At 35.1% G+C, this 25,035-nt stretch overlaps 1 protein-coding gene across 1 annotated transcript in view; it reads right to left on the minus strand.

Moving 5' to 3' along the window:
- The window catches only part of ASCC3 (activating signal cointegrator 1 complex subunit 3), a 273,528-nt gene that overhangs the window by 210,787 nt on the left and 37,706 nt on the right, over window positions 1-25,035 (minus strand). The window contains exons 8-9 of the mRNA XM_009320160.1: window positions 1,340-1,540; window positions 744-884 (exon numbers count right to left, since the gene is read on the minus strand). Coding sequence (XP_009318435.1) covers window positions 744-884; window positions 1,340-1,540 — 342 coding nt within the window. The remainder of the gene's footprint in view (window positions 1-743; window positions 885-1,339; window positions 1,541-25,035) is intronic.

Consider the following 25,035-nt stretch of genomic DNA (forward strand, 5'->3'; position numbering starts at 1 on the left):
TGTCCCTCCAACAGATGGCAGGGTGGTCCCCCATGAGGACCAGGGCTTGTGAGCGTGAGGCTGCTCCTATCTGTCTCTAGAGGGCCTCATCTGCTTGGTCTTCCTGGTCAGGTGGCCTGTAACAGACCCCCACCGTAATGTCACCTGTCCCTGCCTTCCCTTTAGTCCTGACCCATAAGCTCTTGGTCGGCTCCTCATCCATCCCCAGGCAGAGCTCCATGCACTCCAGCTGGTCATTGACATAGAGGGTGACACCCCATTTGTAACAATGTTGTTACAGCATATCAAATTTATTTAGAATTTACCATTTTCAGACCAGACCTTCAACTTTTCAAAGGTGGTTATTATCAAAGAATGCCAAATCCTGTAAACACACACATACAATACTTGGTTTATTATCCTGAAAGGGTAGGGGCACAACTCACTAAGGTTCACAAGCTGGAAATCAGGTAAGATTTCATACAAAGGTTATACGGAAATGGGGCACTGTAGCAGTAAGTCTAAATGGGAGAAACCAAAAAGTTTAATGAACCCATTGCCAAGATATTTCAGATATATTAGTGTTTTAATCACTTTGACTTGAAAGTCACATTTTGGAACATAACCAGTGTAATTACAGACTCAATGATAACATTTCAGCTGCTTCACCAATACTTTTTCAAGGAGTTTGAAGAAAAGACCAGTTTACCTATGAAGAAGTATGAATACACATACAGACCAATGTTTTAAAATATTAAACATACCTGTGTTCGCAGAATTTCACCTTTTGACAGTTGCATATCACCAGTCAACTCTTTCACAGCAATGCCTAGTGGTTCCAGTCGCTTGCTGAAGTAATTTGTCATTTCAGCTGCCAAAGCCTTCATAGGAGCAACATACACAATCTGCACCAAAAGGACACTCGCTTGATAAATGAGCAAACCCCACAATGTCGTTTGTTTCATGGCAACCATTACAAATCACAATTTATTGTGAAATATGATGCCAGGCGCTTACAGTGAAAAATTTTAATAGTGATATATGAAAAGTAATCTTTGTTGGATAAGTGTGCAGCTGTTTAAAGGAGAATGGATTTTGTTTATACAGCCTCATCACTTTGAAAATTGGTTCTGCATCAAAGCTAAATGCATTTTCACAGCTTTTTACTCACATAGTAAGACTTTTAGAACACAAATAACAACAACTTTAACAATAATGAAGTAAATCAAAACTATCCTTATCTTTGACTTGGAAAAGTGTAATACCCTTGAAAACTTCCTGATTCATATTCCACGTATAACATATAATGGGTTTTACCTTACAAGTTGAAAAGCTGTTACTTGGTTCATTGAACTCCTACCTTAAACTCATCCTTTTTGATAACACCATGCTGGACATGCTGGCGAATTTCATGAAGGACTGTCAGCATGGCAATGTTAGTCTTCCCAGCTCCAGTGGGGGCACAGATTAGCATGTTCTCATTTGTGTTGTAGGCAGTCTCGAAAACTATAGATTGGATGCGGTTTAGTCTTTTCATGCCTTTAAAAGCAAGTTGTCCAATCTGTTAAAACAAACAACATGCATATTTTGGATTTTTCATATATATGTGTGTATATATATATATATATGTGTGTGTGTGTCTATACATATATTAATCATAAGAAAAAGAACACATGGTAACAAAACTTAGGATACCTGTTGAAAAATATTTATTATTCCAAGGTTTTTATTCTGAGGCTATCACTCCCACAGAATCCTCAAATACTGAATCCATAAGGAACACAAAATATAGCAGGATAACATCTGTTAAAATTAATCAAAATCTTTAGCCACATGCTATTTCAGCATTTAATTTGTTTTTAATCAAGAGTGTGACCAAAACTAATATACAGTAAAATAACGACCTTTTAATAATTAAACATCAGTAAAACAGAAATAGTCAGATTAGAAGAATATACATCTCTAAATCTAAGATGACAAACTATGATTACTCTAATGGAAGAAGAGGCAGCAATACACAGGAACCTGTTGAAGAAACAGATGATTAAAAAAATTATTTATGATTAATTTTGCGCAATAAAGTTTAATTATGCAAACACACACACACACAAATTCAGTAACAACCTTCTCTTTGCTTCTGAGGAAATCTCCATCTTGCAATTGTTAATGTTCAGACCTTTCTCCAACAATACTTCCAACAAACTGCAGCCTCCAAAAGGCGCATAAAACTTGTATGCATAGTCCCAAATAAACTTTGAGAATGTTTTCAAAAATTTAATTATATAGTTAATACAGGCAATTATAGTTATAGTTCAATGCACGTTTAAATCTTATAAAGTACAAATCATCAGTTATAGAAATACTTTGTTCCTCTTGGTCTCTCTGAAAAATTAGATTTTCACCAAGAAAGAACTGCTGAAGACAGTTACAATTTCTGCATTTGAAGATTCTAAAACTTTTGCAACTGAAGAACAGACCCTTAAGATATAAAATTAATTTTCTAATAAGCTTCCTTGTTCTCTTACTTTTCACAGACACTTAAAAGAGACTGCAGAAAACAGAATTATTTCCTTTCTACAGATTTAATTACCTGCACTGCTTCTACTAGTAATCATGAAAAGTATCTTACTGATATTTTTGATGATTATCATTTTTATTTTAGTTGTAGGAAACCACAAAAGTACAAATTCACTGCAAAGAACAGTCCTGAAACCACCTTCTGAAGTTCTCCCTCGCCATTATTCTGGGCGCTTTAGTTAATTTACAGTCATTTGCTATGGTAGTAGCCTCTCCAATACTAATAATATTCTTTCCAATTCTTTCCAATACTGAACAAGTTATTTGAGCAGGACCCCATTTATTACTACCTCAAGTAACGCAAGCTTAGGAATGGGGGCTTCATCAGCTATTCAAATCAACTATTTTATTTAACTTTGCAACAAACAGTACTAGGTCAATCATTTTGCTGCAGCTTCTTGGTAGTAGTCTTGTGAGACGCTGAGATGCAAATACAGGTGTGTTAGGTTAATACACCATTTTCACAATACAGGACAACGCTCTACTCTTAAATGTAGAGGAATGACATACTTAATGACTGGCCAACTGTAGTTTTATTCTAGAAGACTTTAAATATTAAAAAACAACAGTCATTGATATAAAAGTCAATGAAAATGCTATGCAATCAACACTATTTCTTTTTGAAAAATATGCTTTTCAATTTAGCAGTACCTTTTTCTTAGCAAAGCCTTCAGGTTGAAAACTTCTTGTGCAACATTGAAAAAACCAAGTTCCATTCAAATCATGGACTGCATTTGTATTTATAGGATTGACATATCTCAAGTATATTCACGTATCTATTGAAAACTGTTAAGAGTCTTTGGGGGGTGTGGGGAGGAAATATCTAATGCAAGTACTTCTAGTACTTTTCATCAAGCTTCTTCAATTTTTTTTAAGTCACTGAATTTCAGGATTACACTTTTCACTATTAATGTTCTTTCACAGTTTATTCTGCTTGCAAGATTGCAGGGGGAAAGCTTATTTGTTTTGCACCAAATTTTGTATACATAATGTTTACTTGGTGTATCATCTTCAAAATTAATTTCATCTTCACGAATGAGACTATTATAAAGTGTTAATGGGTTTCCTGGAGACCTGCTGATTACGTTAGTGCTATCAGGGTTCAATCAGCTATTTTTATGGTCTCCTTAGTAATTTTAGGTTTCTAATTTGCCTGTTACTTCATTTTGAGATTTCTTGACAGGTCTTTGAAAATGGTTATGTTTTTCCTTTTCCTTTTTCCCTCCCATTCCATCTAAACGGTTTTAGAAGCTAGTATAAACAGCATAAAGTTCACACTGATAAGCACCGTTTATAGCGTTTATAATAAAGGATCTATGGAGAGGTCTATGGATCTATGGAGAGACACTCACAAACACAACTCATGATTACAGGATTGAGCTAACAAAACACTACATTGTACAAGATGTATATTAAAGAAGCAGTTTTTAAACAAAAGCAAGCCCATAGTTGTCTAAATTAAGTCTGGTGTAAGTATCTTCAGAAAAGAACAACAGGAATTTTTCACAGTTGCATAGTTGAACACACGTGGCTTTACACATACAGGTCTCCTTACAGTTGCGTGATTGTTAATACCCTTAAGTAAAGTATGACTTTAAGCATTTTCTTTAACTACTGCCTGTAGGAATATATTGTTCCAGCTTCTCTTAATCTTTAAGTAGGCAGTGTAAGACATCTCTTTCCTCTACATCTGGAAGAAGTTACATATACTATAGCCCTGGGACATGCAATTGTTAGCAAAAATAAATAAATATTTAGATAAATAAAAATAATTTCCTGTCTCTTTTCCTACTGGAAAGTAGTAACACCATGGATTAAGACTGACTTGGTAAGCAGCAATAAACAAACAGATGTTCCAGAAGCACCAGAGGAAGCTGTGTAACAAGTTAGAAAAATGAACCTCAGCTTTTTTTTCTTGAAAGATGCTAAGCCTACTGAAACAGGAACATTAAGAGTGGAATAAAGATTAACTAAAAATAAAACCCATAAAAGCCTGGTTAAGAACTAGAAGTATTTTTTTTAATAATGGTATTCTGACCAGAATCTAGACCTTCATTCAACACACTAATTTTCAAGCAACTCAAAAGAAAAATGCGGGCACTAATGAATCAATACACAACATTCACCATCACAATACACAGTCAATGCATAATATTCTTTGAAAGGTGACTCTGCAGAAACATATTAAGCATTAAAAAAGCTACAAGAGAAAGGAATTCCAGAGAAAAACAGTATCTTAAGATTTCTTCAAGCCAGCTCCCCATTTGGTTGAAAAAATATTACAGGTTACCCTTCCCCAAAACTTCATTTTATTCCAAACAGTAAGTACAAGTGCATAAACCAAAAACAGTAGTTCTGCCCTTAAAAATCAGTAAGAAAAAAATGGGACAGCTGACAAAAATGTAATAGTGTGCACAGAAGTCCACAGTTTGACAAATGCACTAGAAGATTTGCTTTTTTAATTTGTCATTTGCACAAACTACCTAGTTTGAAAGCTGAAATTTTTTTTCCCTCTGGCATATTAACGTCAGTCAAGACTTCTACAGACCAATTCTTTTTCAGATAAACCAGTGAATCCCTTCTGGCTTAAAGGACTGGTAGCCTCTGGAAGGCAGAATCTGTTTTTTACTGAAGGTGACTGAGATGCAAAATTCTTCAGCTTTCTATTCCACAGCTGATTTGTCCCTAGAACTCTACACAAACCAAAGGAAGTTTAAGCAGAATACAATCTGAGCGCTATTCTCAACAAACACAATTTCATGCCTAAGGTGGTGCCATTTTTATGTAAGCGTGAATCAATGTGAAAGACCACTGAGAAGCAACTCTTTCCACAAACCAGATGATACTCAAGGCAGCTCTGATATGAATGTATAAAACCCTTCAGTAAGCTTTCCAATTCTTTCCCATGGAATTTACTATTACAACTAGTGCATTTATGAGTAAATGAGATTACACTTAATGAAGATACTCTAAATTAGTCATTTCATTAAAAAGATATTTGTGTGTTGGTGCTCTAACAGCAATTTAAAAGTAGGACAAAACTATTAAAGTCATTAAAGTAATATTCATGAATGAGTCCATACGATTCAGCCTGCAGGCCAGCTACCCCTCAGAAACATAACTGCTTTAACAACACAGTAGTAACAGTGTCTGTTCTAAATAGCACAGGCCATCAGCACTTTAGACAGTTTTAGTCAAGTGATTCATTAGCCAGACCTTGTAGTTCTACAGAGTTTAATAAATATGATACAGAAGATACTCACTTTTTTCCCCAAGGCATACCTGTGAAACCTGCTGTGGTCTATCTATGGTCTATAGCACCCTCCCTCACCCAGAACAAAAGGGTCCTAACTACAAGTTCCATTAAAAGCTGAGATCTTCTTTCACTTTCCGTATCACTTTATGCATTAGCACTAGTTGACAGAAACAGCTTGTCAGATGCAGTTAACCTCAGTATCACAAATTTTCACTTGGTGGCCCAATGCGCTCTTAAGTCAACTTCAAGGTACAATGCCAGCATTTTAGTAGCAGCTTCTAAATTCAGTATTGGCATGTACAGACATAGCATAATATGTCTTATCTAATCTATCCAGAACAACACTAGAAAAAATGTAACTGTATTTAATTCTTAGCAATTTATCCAGATATATGTTTGGGTGTTATCTCCCTCAGAATTATCATATTTTATTGATTTATCTACAGGACATCCTCTTTATATTCCTCATTCTAAAAGAGATTTTGTCTTGTCCACATTCACTTTTCCAGTTTTCATGTAATACTAGACAAATTTTCTCATGGTCTGAAATAAAGAAATGTTAGTCATCTGTACACTAATTTCCGTAGCATAAACCCACCTAAATTAAATGTTCCATAATGATGACTTCTTCTGCCATACTATAACAAAATAGTAAGATTACTATCCATTTATCATAAAGGTAATCCATTGCACTCAAACCAAGTTTAAACTTTCAGCATTTTCCCCAGTCATTGGCTTAATTTTAATGTAGATATATTTTAATCAAAGTACCTTATATATTTCAGGCGCAACAAATCCCATTCTGCAGTCAGTTGTTCTATTACACTTTCAGTTAAAAAGATAATTGATCTAACCGGTAATAGCATGACTAATCCATGCTGTTTTACAGAAAATCCATGAAATTCAGGAAATGAAGTTCAGATGTCCCTCGTCCTGACATATAAATAATCTCTAGCTCATCTTTCCCCTTTGCTGTACTTCAGAATGTTGTTGGTTAAAACACATATCTATGCATACACACACAAATATATATTTGTATATATATGTATATACACATTTTAATAAATACGTTCCCACTATCCCTCCAAACTACGAACATTTAGTAGTCCCCCCTGCTTTTTAATTACGCATGTATACACTTAAAGCACTTTGTGCCAGTGTAAATCCTATTTTGTTACTGAAGGTACACTCAGAAATAAACATAGATGTTATACCTGGGGACTTCCACAGCCTGCCTCTCCTGATGATACTTTTCATATTCTGCTACTTTCATGGAGGTGGTAGCTCATGAGATTTAGGAACAATAATAAATAAAAAAATAACTATATAAATACCATAAAGGTAAAATTACTTTTATATTAGCTTCGGAGTACTGTTTGAGAATATATTTTCCTACCTGCCCCAAAGACTGAAATGTTGTCTTCCAAAGTGCATATATACATTTTAAGCAAAGGCTCATAACACGTAACAGAAAAACTGCATAATGTTTGCATCCGCTCCATTTAGCACCAAATCATATCAGTGAGATTTCATTGGACTTAGGGGGGCAATTTTTGTAGGAACAACTAGCATACACAAAGATACGAAAATTACACAAGCATACCAAATAGAGCTTAGGATTGGCTTTGGGCCATAATCAGCATTACAATTTCTTCAAGTAAGTACAAATTACCTCTCATCCAAAGTGTAGTACCTGAAGAGTTATGTGCTACAAAGGAAACTTAGAGTAAAACATATTAGACAGATGCAAGAACAAAAGGCACCAGAGAACCAGCAGCTGGTTTCAAAGCTGTATGTGCTACAAGTGACTAGACTAGAACTAAAAGCAGTTCTTGCATGGTATGGCTATCCATGTCACTATTAGTGGTAATCACAGAATCATTTAGGTTGGAGATCATCTAGTCCAACCCCCCTGCTCAAAGCAGGAGCACCTACATCAGGTGGCCCAGGACCGGGCAGTTGGGTTTTAAATATCTCCAAGGATGGAGACTCCACCACCTCTCTGGGCAAGGTGTACCAGTGTTTGACCACCTCATAGTAAACAATCACTTTCCCGTGTTCAGATGAAATTTCATGTGTTTTAATTTGTGCCCATTGCCTCTGGTGCTGTCACTGGGAACCACCGAGGAGAGTCTGCCTCCCTCTGTTAATCATTCTCACATCAGGTATTTATATACACTTGTAAGATTCCCCCTGAGCCTTCTCTTCTCCAGCTCTCTCAGCCTCTCCTCACATGAAAGATGCTCAAGTCCCTTAATTAGCTTAAGAAGCCAGAAGAAATTCCTAGAAATGACAGATAATGAACCATAAGGGTAAAATTATACTCTGACATCCTATAGAACACAGAATCACAGCCCATAAGACTTTCCTGAATATTTTTTTAATTTGAATTAAACATCATCTCTTAAAAAACTACGGAGTCTTGATTTTTAAAATTATCACCACATTCACTGGTTAATGCAATAGGTATTTAAGTAGCAGCAGTCATGAGAAACCAGGGAAATTTTCATACTTTCAAGTTATATTATTGTCGTTAAACTCAAAACAAACACTCCAAAATTTTCCTAGATTCTGACTGAGAGTTCACGAGAATAAAAAAGTATCCTGAGGGGAAAACCAATAATAAATATAGATATATATATATATGTTCATTATGTATGAAAGGATTACCTCTGCTTAAAGCTATCATAGCACACAAACTATGAAAATTATTATGGTTTTACTTTATTTGGAATGCTGCTTTTAAACCCTGATTAAACATTTCCCCTCCAGACTTTCAGACTTCATGTTTGCCAAGATACTGAAACTGTTATTTTTCTGACAGTTACTCAGTTGTCAGAAACGTGAAAATTCTGGACAGCTCGTAACAGCGAGTGCTCTTCAACAAACAAACTTTCATTAGAGAAGAACCAGTCTCCATCCAGAGGAACTCCGGAACAGTTCAATTAAAAAACAAACTGCAGTGCAATCTAGTAGTATATTAGTCTCCTACTAACTATGGTAACATAGGCACTCCTTGAAAAAGCAAAAAAAACAGCCAATAAAAAAAACCAACCCAAAATCAAAGAATAAAAAACCCCATTTTTTTTTTTTTTTTAAGAAAAAAGATGACAATCATCTGCTCTCTTGAAGAGGAGAGATCTATTCAAAAGCAGGAGTTTTTAGGGAAAATATTTAACTTCATGTATGACAGCTAAGAGCTAACATGCCTGAAGCAATTTCAACAAAAATCCTTTTAAGTCTATAGATACATTGCCACCAGCATTATCTAAACTATTCTCTTGACGAGCTACGCTATCCAAATGACTGCAGCAGTCATACCTTTTCTATAGATTTCTGAATTATTCAACCACTTATTGTTGTATTAAAAATACGACATTGAGAAATATTCTTTGGTTCAATGTATAGATTAAAACCAAAAAGACTTCTGCATGTATAGACCCAAAATCAGTTTGATGGAAATGATGGGAAAGCACCATAGCTCTAAGGCCTTCACTGCTCTGAGTTAAAACACTGAAACAGCTTGGGGAATCTCCTCCCCTCACCGGGAGAATTGTTGTGTTCTTCAGCCTAGTTATAATATGACAAAAGATTATAGACAGAACGATTATACCCTCTGGTGATTTGATTTGAGGAAATGGATAACAAAGTGTTTCAGAAAGATTCTTCCATAAAAGCAACTACTTCTACAGCACAGCAAAAGTACATAAATTTTGGCATCCAAACAGACACACAGGCGAGATTCTGATTTCAGTGACACTACTGTAAACTCAAAAGTATCTGATGTCAAGAGAATTATGCCAGATTATAGCAGTGAAGTGGAGATCAGAACACAGCCTCCTCTTAGAGCTTTCTGATGCCATTTGTGAATTACACACAAAAATTACCTTGAAGTAATGCAGCTAGTAGGAAAATAGCGAAAGGAAAATTGGCAACAATTGTGGCATTTCCTAATAACATCAGAAGTTAAAATTTTATGAGGATAGAAGGATTTGAGTTTAATTTGCTGACATTTCATCCATATTAACAGTATCAAATAAAGAGGTTTCTTTCCTGTAAAATTTAAAAAGAACTTAATGCTATACAAAGCTAAGAGCACAGAAGAGCAAAATACAAAAATCTCTACAAAGTTTAAAACATTTAAAATGTTGTTACCCATAACAGCAAGGTTCCTCCTAGACTGCTATGTGTTGACACCTCCACTACCACCGTCTCCCTGACTCTTCTAGATGGAGCAATGAGGAAACTGATGTTTATATGCCACAGCCTATTCTACAGGTTTTGGTTTTTTTCAATTCAGAGAACGCTCTCATAATTTCTTAGACTTGTATACAACTAAAACAGACTCCTAGCTCTGCTGATGGCATATTGCTCCCTTAATTTATTCCCCCAAATAAGAGAGACAGTGCGTCTCCTTGAAAGGAAAGAGGGGGAGGGGAATCACTTAGAGGCACACTGTCTCAAAAGTAACTGTAATCAAAGAGTTAATACAGAAACCCATTTTCTAGTTGTTCAAGAATATAGACACTGCAAGACAAAGGGAGAAACCCAACAAATAAGAAGGAAAGATAATGAGGGCATCCTGAAGGGAATTACATTAAGTTCTGGCTATTGGTGTGAAAAAGTAATTCTACTAACATGCAGCATAAAAACTGAAGCCCTTTTATGCAACCAATATAAAATGGTTTTAGCTATTTTTTTCCCAAATAAAGAAATTATGATATGATATGAAAGTACACACAAACTACTTTTTGAAAGCTGAATTCTTGCAGGAATCGCCATTTCTGAACGAGTTGGCAGAATTTTGAAACAACTGCATCATATCAAGAGAGATCTAATTTATTCCTTTTCTTCCATATTCTTGCTGCAGTTTTGAAAGAATATGTCACTACTAAAATTTAAAAAAAAAAAAGAAAAAAAAAGAAAAAATATTTCTAAGCAGTAAGTTGTGTTGATGAGGGCATACATTCATCTCAAAAAAGGTGTGGGTACTGCAACTTGCCTAGACAGATAACTGGAAAATCTAGTAGGGATGGAGAGTACTGACAGAAAACATCAGATAGTTTTTGGCCTAACCTGAAAAATGGTGACCATGGAGGAAGAGACAGATACCAGACAAAAGGGATCAAAGTCCAGACCCTCCTGTACCACACAGACTTATGTGAATGATTGAGGTATGGGTCAGGATAAAGACACAAAACTTTCTAAAGGGCTGCATCTGGGCATTTCCATTCAGCAGTTCTCAGGATTTAGATTAATGCACAATGAAGACACTGAAAACTACAGTATCACAAAAACTGCAAAGCTGATGAAGAAGATAGCTCTTGCTTTGCAAACAGCACTACAGGTTTAACAGAGCTTTCACAGGTACTTTGAAAAGGATACATGATGCAGGTTACAACTGGACCAGACTTTTTGTTTTGCTGTTATAGTAGCTATTGATATGCAAAATAGTCTTTTTTCTGATGTTGGCAAATTACTGATGCAAAACTTGAGAGAGGCATTCTTATTTAGCTTAAAGATACATTTGACAACAAGCCAAAAAGTCTCCACCTAAAGAGTATGCGTGGCAGGGAGACAGTCTCATGCTTAGAGGTCCAGAAAGACAAAGGTCCACAGGTGTCAAAAGCAAGGGGAAGAAGAATCAGGAACACAGGAAATAAACTCCTACACAGTCTCAGATGACTCAGAAAAAATCCCCATACTTTTCAGATTCACGGAAAAAAAGCAGAGAAGGAGGAATATTTGCACCGAAGTTTCCTTCCTTTTATTATGTTCAATGATAAGTAATTCCTATGAATGGCTAAATAAAATCTTCTTCCTCTATATTTTGTTTCCTACAAATGAATAGTTCCTATTTCCCTTCTCCAGATTAATTTCCAACATGCTACAGAAGAAAGAAATGGTTTCTACTATTATCATTGTTATTATTATACAAAGCACACCTATTTATTCATACTAAAAGAAAAAAATAACTCCTCTCTTATTTGATGTGTTCAGTTTCAATAGTCTAACTGAAAGATTAAGTGGTAGGATAATTCCAATTTTCCAATTAGAATTCAGAAAAAAGTATTTTGTTAGAATGAGATACAAAACACACACACAAAATCTGTGTCCTGCTTTAAGAGACTTCACATTACTTGTTGCTCCCTGTTGTTCTGCAGACTCAAACAACTAGTACTCTTCAAAAATTTTAAAACTTCCACTATATTAACAGTTACTGTGTGATCTTGAGGTTAACGGAAACTGCAAGCCTGAGATGAATAGCCTATCAGATATAAAGTCAATCGTTTAGTCATGTAGCTCCTCTATCCCAAAATATTTTAAAAACATTTAAAACTATTTGGTGATTTCTAACTGAATCCCTTGATAGACAATCTCAGTCCCATCTCTATTACTGAAAGATCCGGGACATTCTTATCCTGGATAAGAGGTTCGTGTCTCAAGGAGAGTACTGAAACTTGTGCTAATTAAAGACAAACGTTAAAATCAGACAAACTATAATTTGTCTAAAATATTTTCAGTGAGAGTTAATCTTTTAAATGTTAGAGCATATCAGAATTAGCATATACTTTCCTCATCTTTGAAAATTCTCACATTGAGATTACATTTCTTAAAAATGAAAAACAATTTTGGTCTTGAGTATAATTTTAATTAGAATATAAAATACTATCCTTTATTTATCTTTAAATTGAAGACCGATTACTCCTAAGAATGAAAGCTTGCCTTCAGGTATGCTATTGCATTAAAGCAGACTACCGCATTCTTCTTCCATACTTGTACTATGAAATTCCATTGAGAAATGGCTATCCCCTAAACAGGACGCAGCAGAAGCACATTATTCACTCTCCAGTCTTAATTATCAAAATGACTAAAACTACTTTGAGTTGTTTTCATTAAAAACTTTACAGATCTCTGCATCTGCTTTATATCAAAAAGTCCCTATATTCAGTCAATGACATAAATGTACCTCCCCCAAGAATGAAAAACGAACATTTAAACAAGTTGCTTTCTCAATTTAAGTATCTCACTTATTATGATCATTTAATGAAGTCAACAAACATAACAGCTGCAAAGTCACCAGGTAGAGATAATTGGATTTCAAACATTACAGTAATTAAGTACAAGAAGAAAAAAATTCTGTGAACCAGAAAGCTGGATTTCTTTGAGCTACATGCAGCTGCACTGTGACAGAACATGTCTATCTGAAATGCTTCTTGGATTTTTATTGGTCATTGGTTTTACTCTACAAAATTCAATACATAAATAAAAGTCACTCAATTTACAGTCAGTTGAACATCACAATTTGGAGCCTAAATATTGTCTTTCTTTGAAAGCAAATTTAAACCTGTCTTTAGAAGCAGGGTAACAGCACTTCATATTATTATATACTTTTAAAGTACAGATAACTTTCAGTATTTTTATTTTTAAATAAACCCTAATTAATTCAATACCATTTTATGCACACAAAGGCATCAGTTCTAACTGTTCATGCAGAAATGAGTATTTAAACTGTTAACGTAGAAACCACTTCAGGATAACATTTTCAAACTATTTACTTTAGCTTTCCTTTAACATATGATAAACTATTTCTTTGTAATAATACCTAACAAAAACCAGAAAAACTAACAGAGTGCTCTGAAGGTTACTTATAGTTGAAACTGGTAATAATTTTAACACATCAAGTAAGAATGAAAGAATGGCAAACAGAAGAATATTCCCAGAGGAATAACTATTGCTGTCATAATCTTTCTACAACTCAATTTTGTTCTCTATTTCAGTTAATTTCACACTACTGCTAACCAAGAAGGCAGTACTGTTTTACAATATAGATGTTAAATGACTTTTTCCTAAATTTTACAAGGGAAGACTACAAGCACAGTCAGTCTTTTTTTTATACAAGCACACAGTTATTTTGTTCTCCCAAATCCCAACTAAACCAGCAGCATTCACAGGTTTTCTACCTGATCTACCATAGGAAAATAAAAGGTAGGTGAGGGCTGATGAACTTGTGTGGTAAGGTCGCTAATGTGTGGGAACAATAAAAGTTCAAGTATCAAAAGACAAAAAAGTACAACAGTTTTAAAAAAATATTTGGGAAATCTGTCTAATGACTTCTGATTGTAAAACATATTTTTGTGGGCACATTACCATCCACAATGAATCAAATACACTGCAATGAAAAAAGAAACAGGCTCTCACAAAACCCCGAGATCCATCTCTCAAACTAAGCCAAACAAAAACTGGAAACCTGCTCTTCGGTAGCATAATCTCTTCCATACTGACTGCATCCTATAGTAAGACACTATGCACAGCGTAGCTGAGACTTTTGACTGCCATATCTATGTTCGTTTTTATTAAAACAAAAACATAAAATAGTTATGAGAATGAAAAGCTTTCACAGACTCCTATTTGCTCAGAAGTGGTGCTCTTTTGCACAAAAATACATCTCAGATTAATTCTGAATACTTAAAGAAAAAAAAAATCAGTTTCATTGGTTGAATCTTTACACAAACTAAAATCCTGACAGGTAAAAGCAGGTACTTTGTTAGATTACTTCCAGCTACAGGCAGATGCATCTATTCCCACAGTGGCTCAGCAGGTGCTTTTCAGCAGCTGGTGCCCTTCACTGGTTTGCCTTTGTAAGTGTTCCCATCAGATTTTCAACCATTTCAGAGGCAGCACTACACAATATACACACACTTGGCAGCTGTGTCGAAAATGAAACAGGCTTAACATTTTATTCAAATCAGATGCAGTCAATTTTACCTCATGTTAATATTAAAGAATGCATTTCCCTATTCATATTTACTATTTGCATGAAAAGAAGTGACCAAAATCCCAAATAGCTGTAAGAATATGCAACTCTCACATGACAGTATCTACTAAATATTTTTTAGCAATTTTTGCTTAGCATATCATATGCAGCCATGCTAGTTTAAAGAACAGGCTAAAAGAAATGAAGTTCTCTATATTCACCAGTACAGATATTCTATTAGACTTTGACCCATATTGTCAATTAATTGTTCTTGTCTTAAAACTTACACTACCCAAGAAGAGATAACTCAGATTCTACAGAACTCTTTTCAATAAAAGAAGTTGTACATTACTAGTACTTAGAATAAATGAAGTTAAATATAAATGAGAAGATCTGTTTAAGTTTCAATTACAACTTCACTAATGAAAGGACATTTGAAAATACTATTTAATATTCACAAGGATTTTTTCTTGCTGTATCTACATTTATAAGTGTTTTTCGCATATGTTTTCATTAATATCAAGCCTTTGAAAATAAAAATGTGCATAAAACCACAATCCAGACTGACAACAAAGAGAATATTTATCAGTTTTTCATAGCATCCTTGCCATCCTCAACATCTCCAGTGTCTTAAATGTGGCTTGTTCACGTAACACAACTGTCAAACTTCTAAGATGTTAAAAGGCTCTTATATGAGTATGTAAACAGATAAACCAACACCAAAAATAAATAAAGCTATAATGTATTATACAATATACTATCCTAATAGTGTTTAGAAACTGATGGTTAAAGAAAAAAGACAAAAGCCTTGATAATCTTAAAAGGAATAAAAGCACAAGACTACAAAATGTCTTCAACTAAACTGTACATGACACTAGGACAAAGGCAACTTAAAGAACAAATAATCAGATCATATTTTAAGTAGTCAATTTTAAGACTAGAAGACAGGGAAAGGCATTAGGTTCTAGCTGAATAGCAAGGAGAAGCGTATTGGCCAAAAAGAAAAAGCTAATTTTTCACCTTTGTGAAAAGTCATCTGAAAAATTTGTGCAGATGAGCTAAGACAGCACATACTGCAAAAGGAAACCTTCATTCAGCCTGATTCTAAAAGAATCAAACTTGCCCAGCATCAAACCAAAGCAAATATACCTGCTGTGAGCCTACCAAAACACAGGTTTATGACAGAGGTAGACAGAGAACACTATTTTGGGCTAAGAAAGAGGTTACATTGCAAGTTGTTGCATTGGTTGTTTTTTTTTTTAAATCAGCGAAACTTTGTACAATCTGAAAATGTGGGTGCAAGTGGTTATCTATGAATTTCTCCAATAATCACGGTAACCCAAAATTTTAAGAAAGCATCTGCATTACTTCCCCATTCTTATGGGACAATAATAAAAGCCTGTTTTCATTATAGAATCACAGAATGGTTTGGGTTGGAAGGGACCTTAAAGATCATCTAGTTCCAACCCCTCTGCCATGGGCAGGGACACCTTCCACTCGATCAGGTCCTTCAAAGCCCTGTCCAACCCAGCCTTGAACACTTCCAGGGATGGGGCATCCACAGCTTCTCTGGGCAACCTGCTCCAGTGTCTCCATCATGCATTGTATTGTTTCATAGTTAATTGCCATGAAGACCTTATAGCCACAGTTATGGATGCATATATAGTTACACACGCACACACAAATTCTTTGGGAAGGTACAAAGAAATGGAAATCAGCTTTTTAAAAAAGGAATGATGCTTGGTACTGTTAAGCAGTTAATTATACTTCTCTGGTGAATGTTTTTCCAATTTCTATAAAAATAATCTGCTTTTAAATGATCGCATTATAGTAATTTGATCCACAATATCATACCAAAAATAAAAGCCACATCATATGAATAGGCCAAGGCGGATGTAGTTTGAGCAAATACAGGCTTACATCTCATCAGTTACATAATGCCTAGCTCTGAAACTCATGAGCAGCATGATGTATTTGCTTCCTTTATCTTCATTCCTCCTCATCCCAAAAGAGGTGAACTATGGCATTACTTCCACAACGGTGGATTGACACAGATTGTTTCAGTATGTATGGGCTGCTGCTCAGTGAAAGCTGCTTTTTGCTCTTCATAAAATCTGACGTAAGATCATACTCTGGTTCTTGCCTCTCTCCAATTATTCATCATCTTCCCCTCTTTTTTGCATCCTACATACATCTGTATAAGGGCCATAGATCATCTTGACTATCTTTTTTGCATACAGATTTTTTTTTCTATTTAAAAATAAAAAAGTAAAAATCTGGCAAGCTGAGGGAGGCAAAGGGGAGGATATATAAAATAGCGGTGATGGGTCTGTTAAAAAGCATCTGTTACTTTAAAAATCAACTCTGCATTAATAGGAAATGTATAGATATATATACACACCCACCATCCACGTGTTGTATACATGTTGTGTACATATATAAAATATATTTTATAAATATATTTTTTTACTATCTAAAATTTATATATTACTGTCTTTTTAATGTCTATGATAATCTTGGACTGAGAACGGAAGAAGCATCATGGATTAAGGCAAAGACACCAGTCATGTCACACCTGCCTAATGCAGAGATGTTTCAGAGAAAATAGTTTCAATTTCTCATCCTGTGTTAAGAGACAGGTCCTCTCAAAGACTATTATAGCATCAAACACATCTTTTTGCCGAGTCAAAAAATCACAGTTTTCAAATGCTAAGGGTATACCACAATCCGTACTACCTTGTAGGTACCACTGCATTTCAAAATGTTATTTTAAAATAACTGTGCAAGTTACAAAATAAAATGCTCTGGAGGAAACCCATGAAACGGCTAAGAGATTAACAAATCCAATATCGTGTTCAGCTCTTCAGAGCTAGCACACACCTGGGATGTGTATCTCGGGAAAAGAAGTTGTATTATGGGTTTTGTCAGAAAACAAAATGTCAATCTCTATTTCTTGCATTCTTATTTTTAGAACAGCCTTGATATCACTATCCCTGATGACACCCCCCTTTCTTTTTGTGTTTTACTATCGCTACTTTAAAAAAGAAAATCTTTATCCTCAGTATACCTCTTCTGAGATATTTCATTCTTTTCTCTCTCATTTCAGCACTAGCATAAGCTCTTATTCTGATGTTCTAGGAAACCTACTTTATATATTTTTGATAGACTTCAGAGATGCAAAAATACTCTTAATTTCAGGAGAAAGTAGATAATAGGTGGAATCATGTTTAGAACAATAATCTCAAATTATTGGACAAAATCATCTATTTGTAAAGTATTTCTTGATTACATATTTATTCTTTTATTATCTACCTACTGCATTCCTAATCTTCCCTTTTGGTGTTAGTTTTCAATTTCTCGGACTCATGGCTATTGGAGGGTAGTCGTAATCCCTGATCCTTCCAAGCTTTGCTCCTAAGAACTCTGCCTCACTGGAGCTGGGACATCCATCTGCCATGTTAAAACAAGGAATTCAGACTTTCACATTTCATTCCGGAATTAATTCAAAGTTGTACTACAACATTCATAATGCCTTGCTATCACTGCAGTGATATGACTGTATTTCAATTACCATATCAAGTCTGTTTGATATAACCACATCAAGTCTCTTTCTCCCTAAATTTTTTAGATATGTTTTGTTTTAAAGGTGTTACCCAAAATAAATCAGGTTAATAATCTGGCATGCAATAAAATCAGTGATTTTATTGATCCGTGATTCTGATTTCTGAACAAAAACAAGCATCTTACCGGCAAAAGAATATTAGTATTTAAACTAATAGAAAGGTTTTATGAATCCAGAAAAATGCTATGGTATAAATTTGTAGTATTACAGGCTGTATCAATAAATTAAGAATATTTTTCAAAATACTTTTCAGAGATTTATCACAATGGGAAGATGTTTTCGATTGCTGAAAGGAAAAGAACTATTTAGCATCCAGGAAATCATATAGTGATATCTAAAAATTGGAAAGCCGCAGTCAAGTGAGGCACTTGTTTTAAAAATATTATGTTCAATGAGTTATATTCAAGTACAGCAAGTGTCTTCCATCAGTGAATTAGTAGCTGGCAACAGAGCACATGTTTGCATTTCTCCAACATCAGATTACAGGTAAATTTTAAGACCAGAATACCACTTTACAGGTTGCACATCATAGCAACAGACTGTTTTGATGAAGAGTTAATAAACTATTTCTAATAAGAAATAGGATTTTCTTAATGGAAAAGATGATAATTTTACAAAAGACTGACAATAAACTGCTGGTTTGGCATGAAGCACATATTTTTACATGCTTTCAGCCAAAGCGACAGTATTTATTCAGACAATTTAAACATAACAATGCACAAAAGCCTCAGCTGAGGCTAAGTTAGATGTTCAAACACTTCGATGCAGAAATTGTAAATATTGCATATGGAATTCTAAAGTAATGATAAAATACTCATTAACTCACATACTGAAGAAAATTAAGCCAGAACTCGTAGGCTTTAAGATTAACATCAGTGTAGAATCTAAACTCCAATATTCTTGTTAACCTGTTATTGCACATATTCTACCTTCTTTGTACCCCCAACTCATGAAATATGAAGACAGACTGCAATTCCTAATATACATTACCAGCTATTAAAAACATTGTATCTTGACTTACATGGTTTTTTTCCTTGTCTTAAGTTGGGACTAATGATTACAGAACTTGTAAACTTTCCTCAGAGCAATTTTTTAGTACACGTCATTGGAAAAATGACAAGATTTCAATAAGATTAAAAATATTTTTAAAAATTATTCATTAAGTCTAACTGTCAATTGCTGTTTGGAGAATATGCAACTGAAATATACACTAAGATCACCTTTGGAATAAATGGTCCAACATTCTGGATGTGAAAAATGTAATTTATGCAAAAACATCCATACTTCTATTCAGTAGACTTACCTTGTACAATTCTAAAAACAAGAAAACATTACAGGAAAAAAGGGAATATTGATTTTTTAATAATTCCTTCACATAATGCTGAGAGAAAAAAACCCATTTCTTATTTAGACCATTAAGTAGTGCTAGTAAGAGGAAATGGAAATAACACGAAACAAAGAAATAAATCCTACCCTGAACACCCACTTTAGGTAAAAAGCTGAAGTCATTTTTCACCAACAGCAATTTGTTAGATAAAACCTGTTTTCACAGTCTTGAAGAGGAACTTTCCCTGACCTGAGTTTATGACTTTAAAGGTACATTTATTTGGCAAAAAGGCTGGCACAAAAATACCTTTATGGTAAGTACAAAAAAATATATTTCACTAATGGTCAAGCTGCATGTCAAGCAGCCAAAGTTAATACATCTAAGGTTGCACTTACTCCATTTTTTAAATTCTCATTATTGGAACAACCTAGCTAGCATGCCACTTTTGCAAGTAGTATTACCATAATACTTCAGACTAAACTGGTGTGACCAACCAGCTACTTATAAGCCATGCGCGCTCATACTGTGGTGAAAACACATCTCTCCAAATAATAATAAATGCCAATAATAATAATTATCTACAAATCGAGTTGGGGGTGGGATTTGCTGCCTTGCAGTAAGGCAAGAACCCTTCCCGTTTGCAACTCCTTCTGTGGGACGCAGTGCACCCTTCTGCCATTGAACACCAGAGATGATCCCGAGCAGCAGCACAGCACCCTCCATGCAAACCACTAGCTTCTGCTCCCAACTCAACAGGGACAGGAAATAAAGAATATGAGGTGACACAGGTGGAGTTAGACTGTGGCAGGAGGTGAAGCAGTTCAGATCACAGTGTAGAAGGGTAGAGGTGACAAAGCAGAAAAAGGAACAACACAGATAGTAGGAGAGCGCTAATGCCAGCAGTTTATGATAGACCCTACGGTATGCTTTTATGGCTACTAAATTGTGAAAGGTTGACCACTCCTGATCTCGTATTTGTAGTGCATAATGGGATTAGGCAGAAATGGTAGCTATAAAAATTTGGATCTTCATTAGTTTGTATCGTGAGTTTCATCTTAGCATCTGTATTCTTACAGGCACTGATTCCATGACACTTTAGAAAAATCTGCCTGTTGAATAATTTAACTCATCATGAAGTTAAACTCTTTAGAAAAGCTCTGACCCTTTGCAAGGAGGCTCTAGCTAAACTAAATACTTACTTTGAAAATACCAGCCATAAGATTTCAATAATATAGTGCCAAACCTAGCTAAAATGTGTTTCTTCTTCATTCTGGAGTGCAGTGGAAGGTGCATCCTGACTACACAGCCAATCCTATAAATAAGAACCTCCTGTTAATGTCTGTGCTAGTTTAAGGCATTGCTGCTCCCTTTGGTGTTAGTTCACAGAAGTTTTGTCATTTTGCCTTACATTTGTACAAAAGAAACAAATAAAAAAATGAGTCTATATGTATTTAAAATGTGGTTAAAATGTGGTTTGTTAGAATTAATATTTAGAGGAATTCGTCATCTCTTCTCAACCTATGTTTACATCAACTTAAGGAAATGAGAAAAATATTAAGTAATCTGAACTAATGCTTAAAAACATTCAAAATGAAAGATTACTTCAGCTTACATGATCCAGAGGCTTAACTTTCAGCTAACAGTTCAAAATATAAATGAACTCCTTATCATGAACTCAGTTCTGACCTTAAGAGCTTTGAAGATTAAATTTAATAGTGTATTCTGCAATACGCATGTTACACGGTCAAATACTCCAACCAAACTGCTGACAATGTGATCAAAATCACATAACTTGGGAGAGAGAGATAGAGTCCTTAAAATTACTTTTGTGCAAATGAAAAAATAAAGACTAAAAAGAAAAGCTCCTATGATACTTCAAAAATTCTCACATTAATACTCAGTTGAAAGTGAAACATTTTTTGAAAGAATACAAACTAGACCATTTTAGACTAATTCTTACCTTCCCTCTTTTAAAAGGAAAATTAAAGGTAAATTAAACTTTTTGACAATTCAGTTTCATTACCAGCATTATGTTATGTCTATACCTCACAGATTCTCTCGCAGAGCTCCTTTGTCTGTTAAAAGACAGAGGCGACAAACGCAAACTAGTAGCCGAATAACAGAATTTTCACCTGCTAGGTAATGTGAATATTAAGTTGAATAATGAAGACTTTTTGTCTTTAGTCTCTGCACTACCACTGACTGCCACCTCTGCTGCCCATCTGAATACTTATGCTACTAGCAGCTGCATTTTCTAAACATACTTTGTGAAATGCACTCACTTAGCTATATAGCACAGCTTCTTGGTCTGTCTTTGTACATTCCTAGACCCACGCTTGTCAACGTATCCAATACAAATCATTAGTGAAGAACTAATTTTATTTTGTATTGCTACTATTCTTCTCACGCTCTTTCTTATTGGTCACACTTCATAGTGAGGTTTACTTCTTTTCAGTCCTTTGGGAAAATTGATGCAGTTCAGGTGTTTAACCTTGAATGAGCAAAGGTACCACTGGAAATTTTCAAATCAAGATGTAGGATTCTTAATATTATCCATAGCGTATAAATTTCTTTCCCTTAAAAAGAAATCTACACCAGCCATTAAAAAGAACTTTCCACAAATCAAATGTAAGTAGAAGCTCACTTCCCTCTACAACACAAGAAACTAGAACATCAGCTGTATAGTACTTCTCCTGACTACCTACCCTCTCCACACTTGGGCAAGGTAGTTACCAAGTGAAGAAGAGCCCAGGAGAAGGCCTAGGAAATTTTCTAATTGTACAAAAATTGCTGTACTCTGTACCTGAAGCAATGACCTGTATATCCCACAGATGTCCATCAAGTTTCAAAGAGGGCACATGTTTAGATAGAAAGGTCAAAATTTTCTGTAGTGCAAACCCATTTTTACTTCTGCCATCTAATCACAGCTTCTCATAGCAAGCAAAAGAAAGCTGGATCTTACAGAACAGAGTCTGTTGTTACCAAAAAAGTAAAGTGCAAATGAAGGGAATCACCATCTTTTATCGTTATTGCAGAGGCAAAGTAGCTCCAGAGAGGTTAACAGCTGACCCCTCTCCAGCAGGCTGACACCCTACGGCTTTAAGAGCTAAGGGAGGACTCCAGTCCCCCACTGTGCTGAGCACCTGGGGCTCTGACCTGCCCCACCTCCTCCTCTTCCCAGCAGCTCTGTGGCAAATGAGAACTTACAAGCTTAAGCCTGAAAGTAAGTCAGTAAAACTATTCTTGCAAAGTAGAAAAGTGATTTATTTTCTGGATGTAAAAAGGTAATTTTACAAGGAGAAACACCTTAGAAAACCTAAAGTATTTGTTTCTTTGAATACTAACAAACATTAGTACCTGAGGCAGGGAAACACTGCCAGAGCTGGCTCTCCACAAGGCAAGAAACTCAAAAGTGTAACAGAAATGGGACTGGTGAAATGGAGAACAGATGAGAACTAAATGGATAAACTCAAAGGAAGAAGAATATTTGTAATTTTTAAAACCATCAGGATTTCTCCATAAAACAGCAAGTGCTTGGACAGCTGTGACAAATACCCTTGTAAGAGCAACAATAGACAGTTTGGTTGTTCTGTGCTTTTTTTTTTCCTGGGGATCTTTATTATTATGGGTTTTATGCATATTGACTCATTAAACAGATGTAATGTCTTACATCTAAACCCTACCACTAATGGCATCTCATGATAGTCAATAGTAGCAAAACTCAACTTCCTCATGATGCCTTTAGATGCTGCTATGAACTATCTACAGGTATATTTACAGTCACCTCTCCTCCTTGCCCATCTTTTTATATTTTAGATAATCCTGCAAACATATCTATACAGAGATATGAGAGAGAGCTATCTTATAAGCACCTATATATGCTAGGGAGAAAGCTAAAAAAATTTATTTTGCTGCTTTTGCTTACACTAGTTCAACAAAAAGAATAAAACATATTGACAGAAAAACTTCTTGCCCTCTAAATTGACTCGAGATAAATGGCAAAAATTTTGAGCATCAACCAAGATTTTATGAGCTTAAAGATCCAAAACAGCCATACGGAGAAAGCAAAAAGAAATTTTGCCCTAACCAAGATACTCACATTTTGACCAGGTATATCTTAAACAATGTACACATTGGCATCTCAGCCTCTTTACCTCATTGAGAAAAAGGTGCTATTCAACAAGATTCAAATCTATGAGTCTCACTAATGGAAATGGGAATCTGACAAGTCCTGCAGTTGGACAAACTATTCATAAATTTGTCATCTTTTGTTGCAAACCGATATCAAAGTTGGGGGCGGGACTTAAATACATAGGTGTTCAAACATTCAAAATTGTATTTGCCGTTGACACTCCTATTTGACCTCCTGTAATAGGAAACATATGGAAGAGTAAAGTTCTGAAGAAGATTGTTTCTATTTCAGAATTTCACCGTAAAACTGAAAAGTATACATCTTGACGATACACAATCTACAAAGGAGATGAATTATTTGTGAAATTTGTATAACTGATGCATTTTGTAACATTTATTTTAAACGTTATGTGTAAAAATCTGCAAACCATTTCTTTTAGATATTGGTTTATATGAAATATTGGTACTTCTTGCAGAAAGTTTACAGATTAGTAGGTAATATTTAGCTTAGGAGAAAGACATTTCATTGCAAAAAACTGTCACGCTGAAAATTGTCATATAAAATGTCGCATTTTATAGCTGCAGTGGCTCAACTTTTCTCTCTAGTTAAGCTGTCAGTCACTTCATAAACATGATATTAGGTATTGTCACCCAAGCAGAAAAGAATAGATTCAGATTCCAAAATCAAACTGTCTTCTAAGAGTTAAATCTTTATGTAAGACATAATCTTTACTCAGAATCCCAATAAAGTGTTCTGGGTAACTGTATTAGATTTATATTCTCATTTCCTGTTTTCCCACAGGGAATAAAGTGGGAAACATTTTTCCATGTTGTATGCTGCTGAAGAACTAAGAAACATAAAACCTTCTTCATACGTACATAGAGCTTGCTCTTTATGTCCCTGTTCAAATCAAAAACAAAACTTCTAGTCATCAACAGATTTGACATATACATAGAGGAGTGAGCAGGTATATGTGATGGAGTAACTGCAAGCTCTAGACTGTAAAGACTAACAACAAATTTAGTTCCCTTATCTCAGCTTTTTCACCATTTTAAATCAGTAAAAGTTAAAACATTAATCATAGAATCATAGAATCATTAAGGTTGGAAAAGACTTAAGAACATCGAGTCCAACTGTCAACGCAACACCACCATGCCCACTAAACCATGGCCCTAAGCGCTTCATCTACACGTCTTTTAAATACTTCCAGGGATGGTGACTCAACCACTTCCCTCGGCAGCCTCTTCCAATGCTTGACAACCCTCTCAGTGAAGAAATTTTTCCTCACTTCCAATCTAAACCTCCCCGGGCGCAACTTGAGGCCATTTCCTCTCGTCCTATTGCTTGTTACTTGGGAGAAGAGACTGACACCCACCTCACTACA

This window comes from Pygoscelis adeliae, unplaced genomic scaffold (assembly GCF_000699105.1).
Source record: "Pygoscelis adeliae isolate BGI_AS28 unplaced genomic scaffold, ASM69910v1 Scaffold41, whole genome shotgun sequence".
Lineage (NCBI taxonomy): Eukaryota > Metazoa > Chordata > Aves > Sphenisciformes > Spheniscidae > Pygoscelis > Pygoscelis adeliae.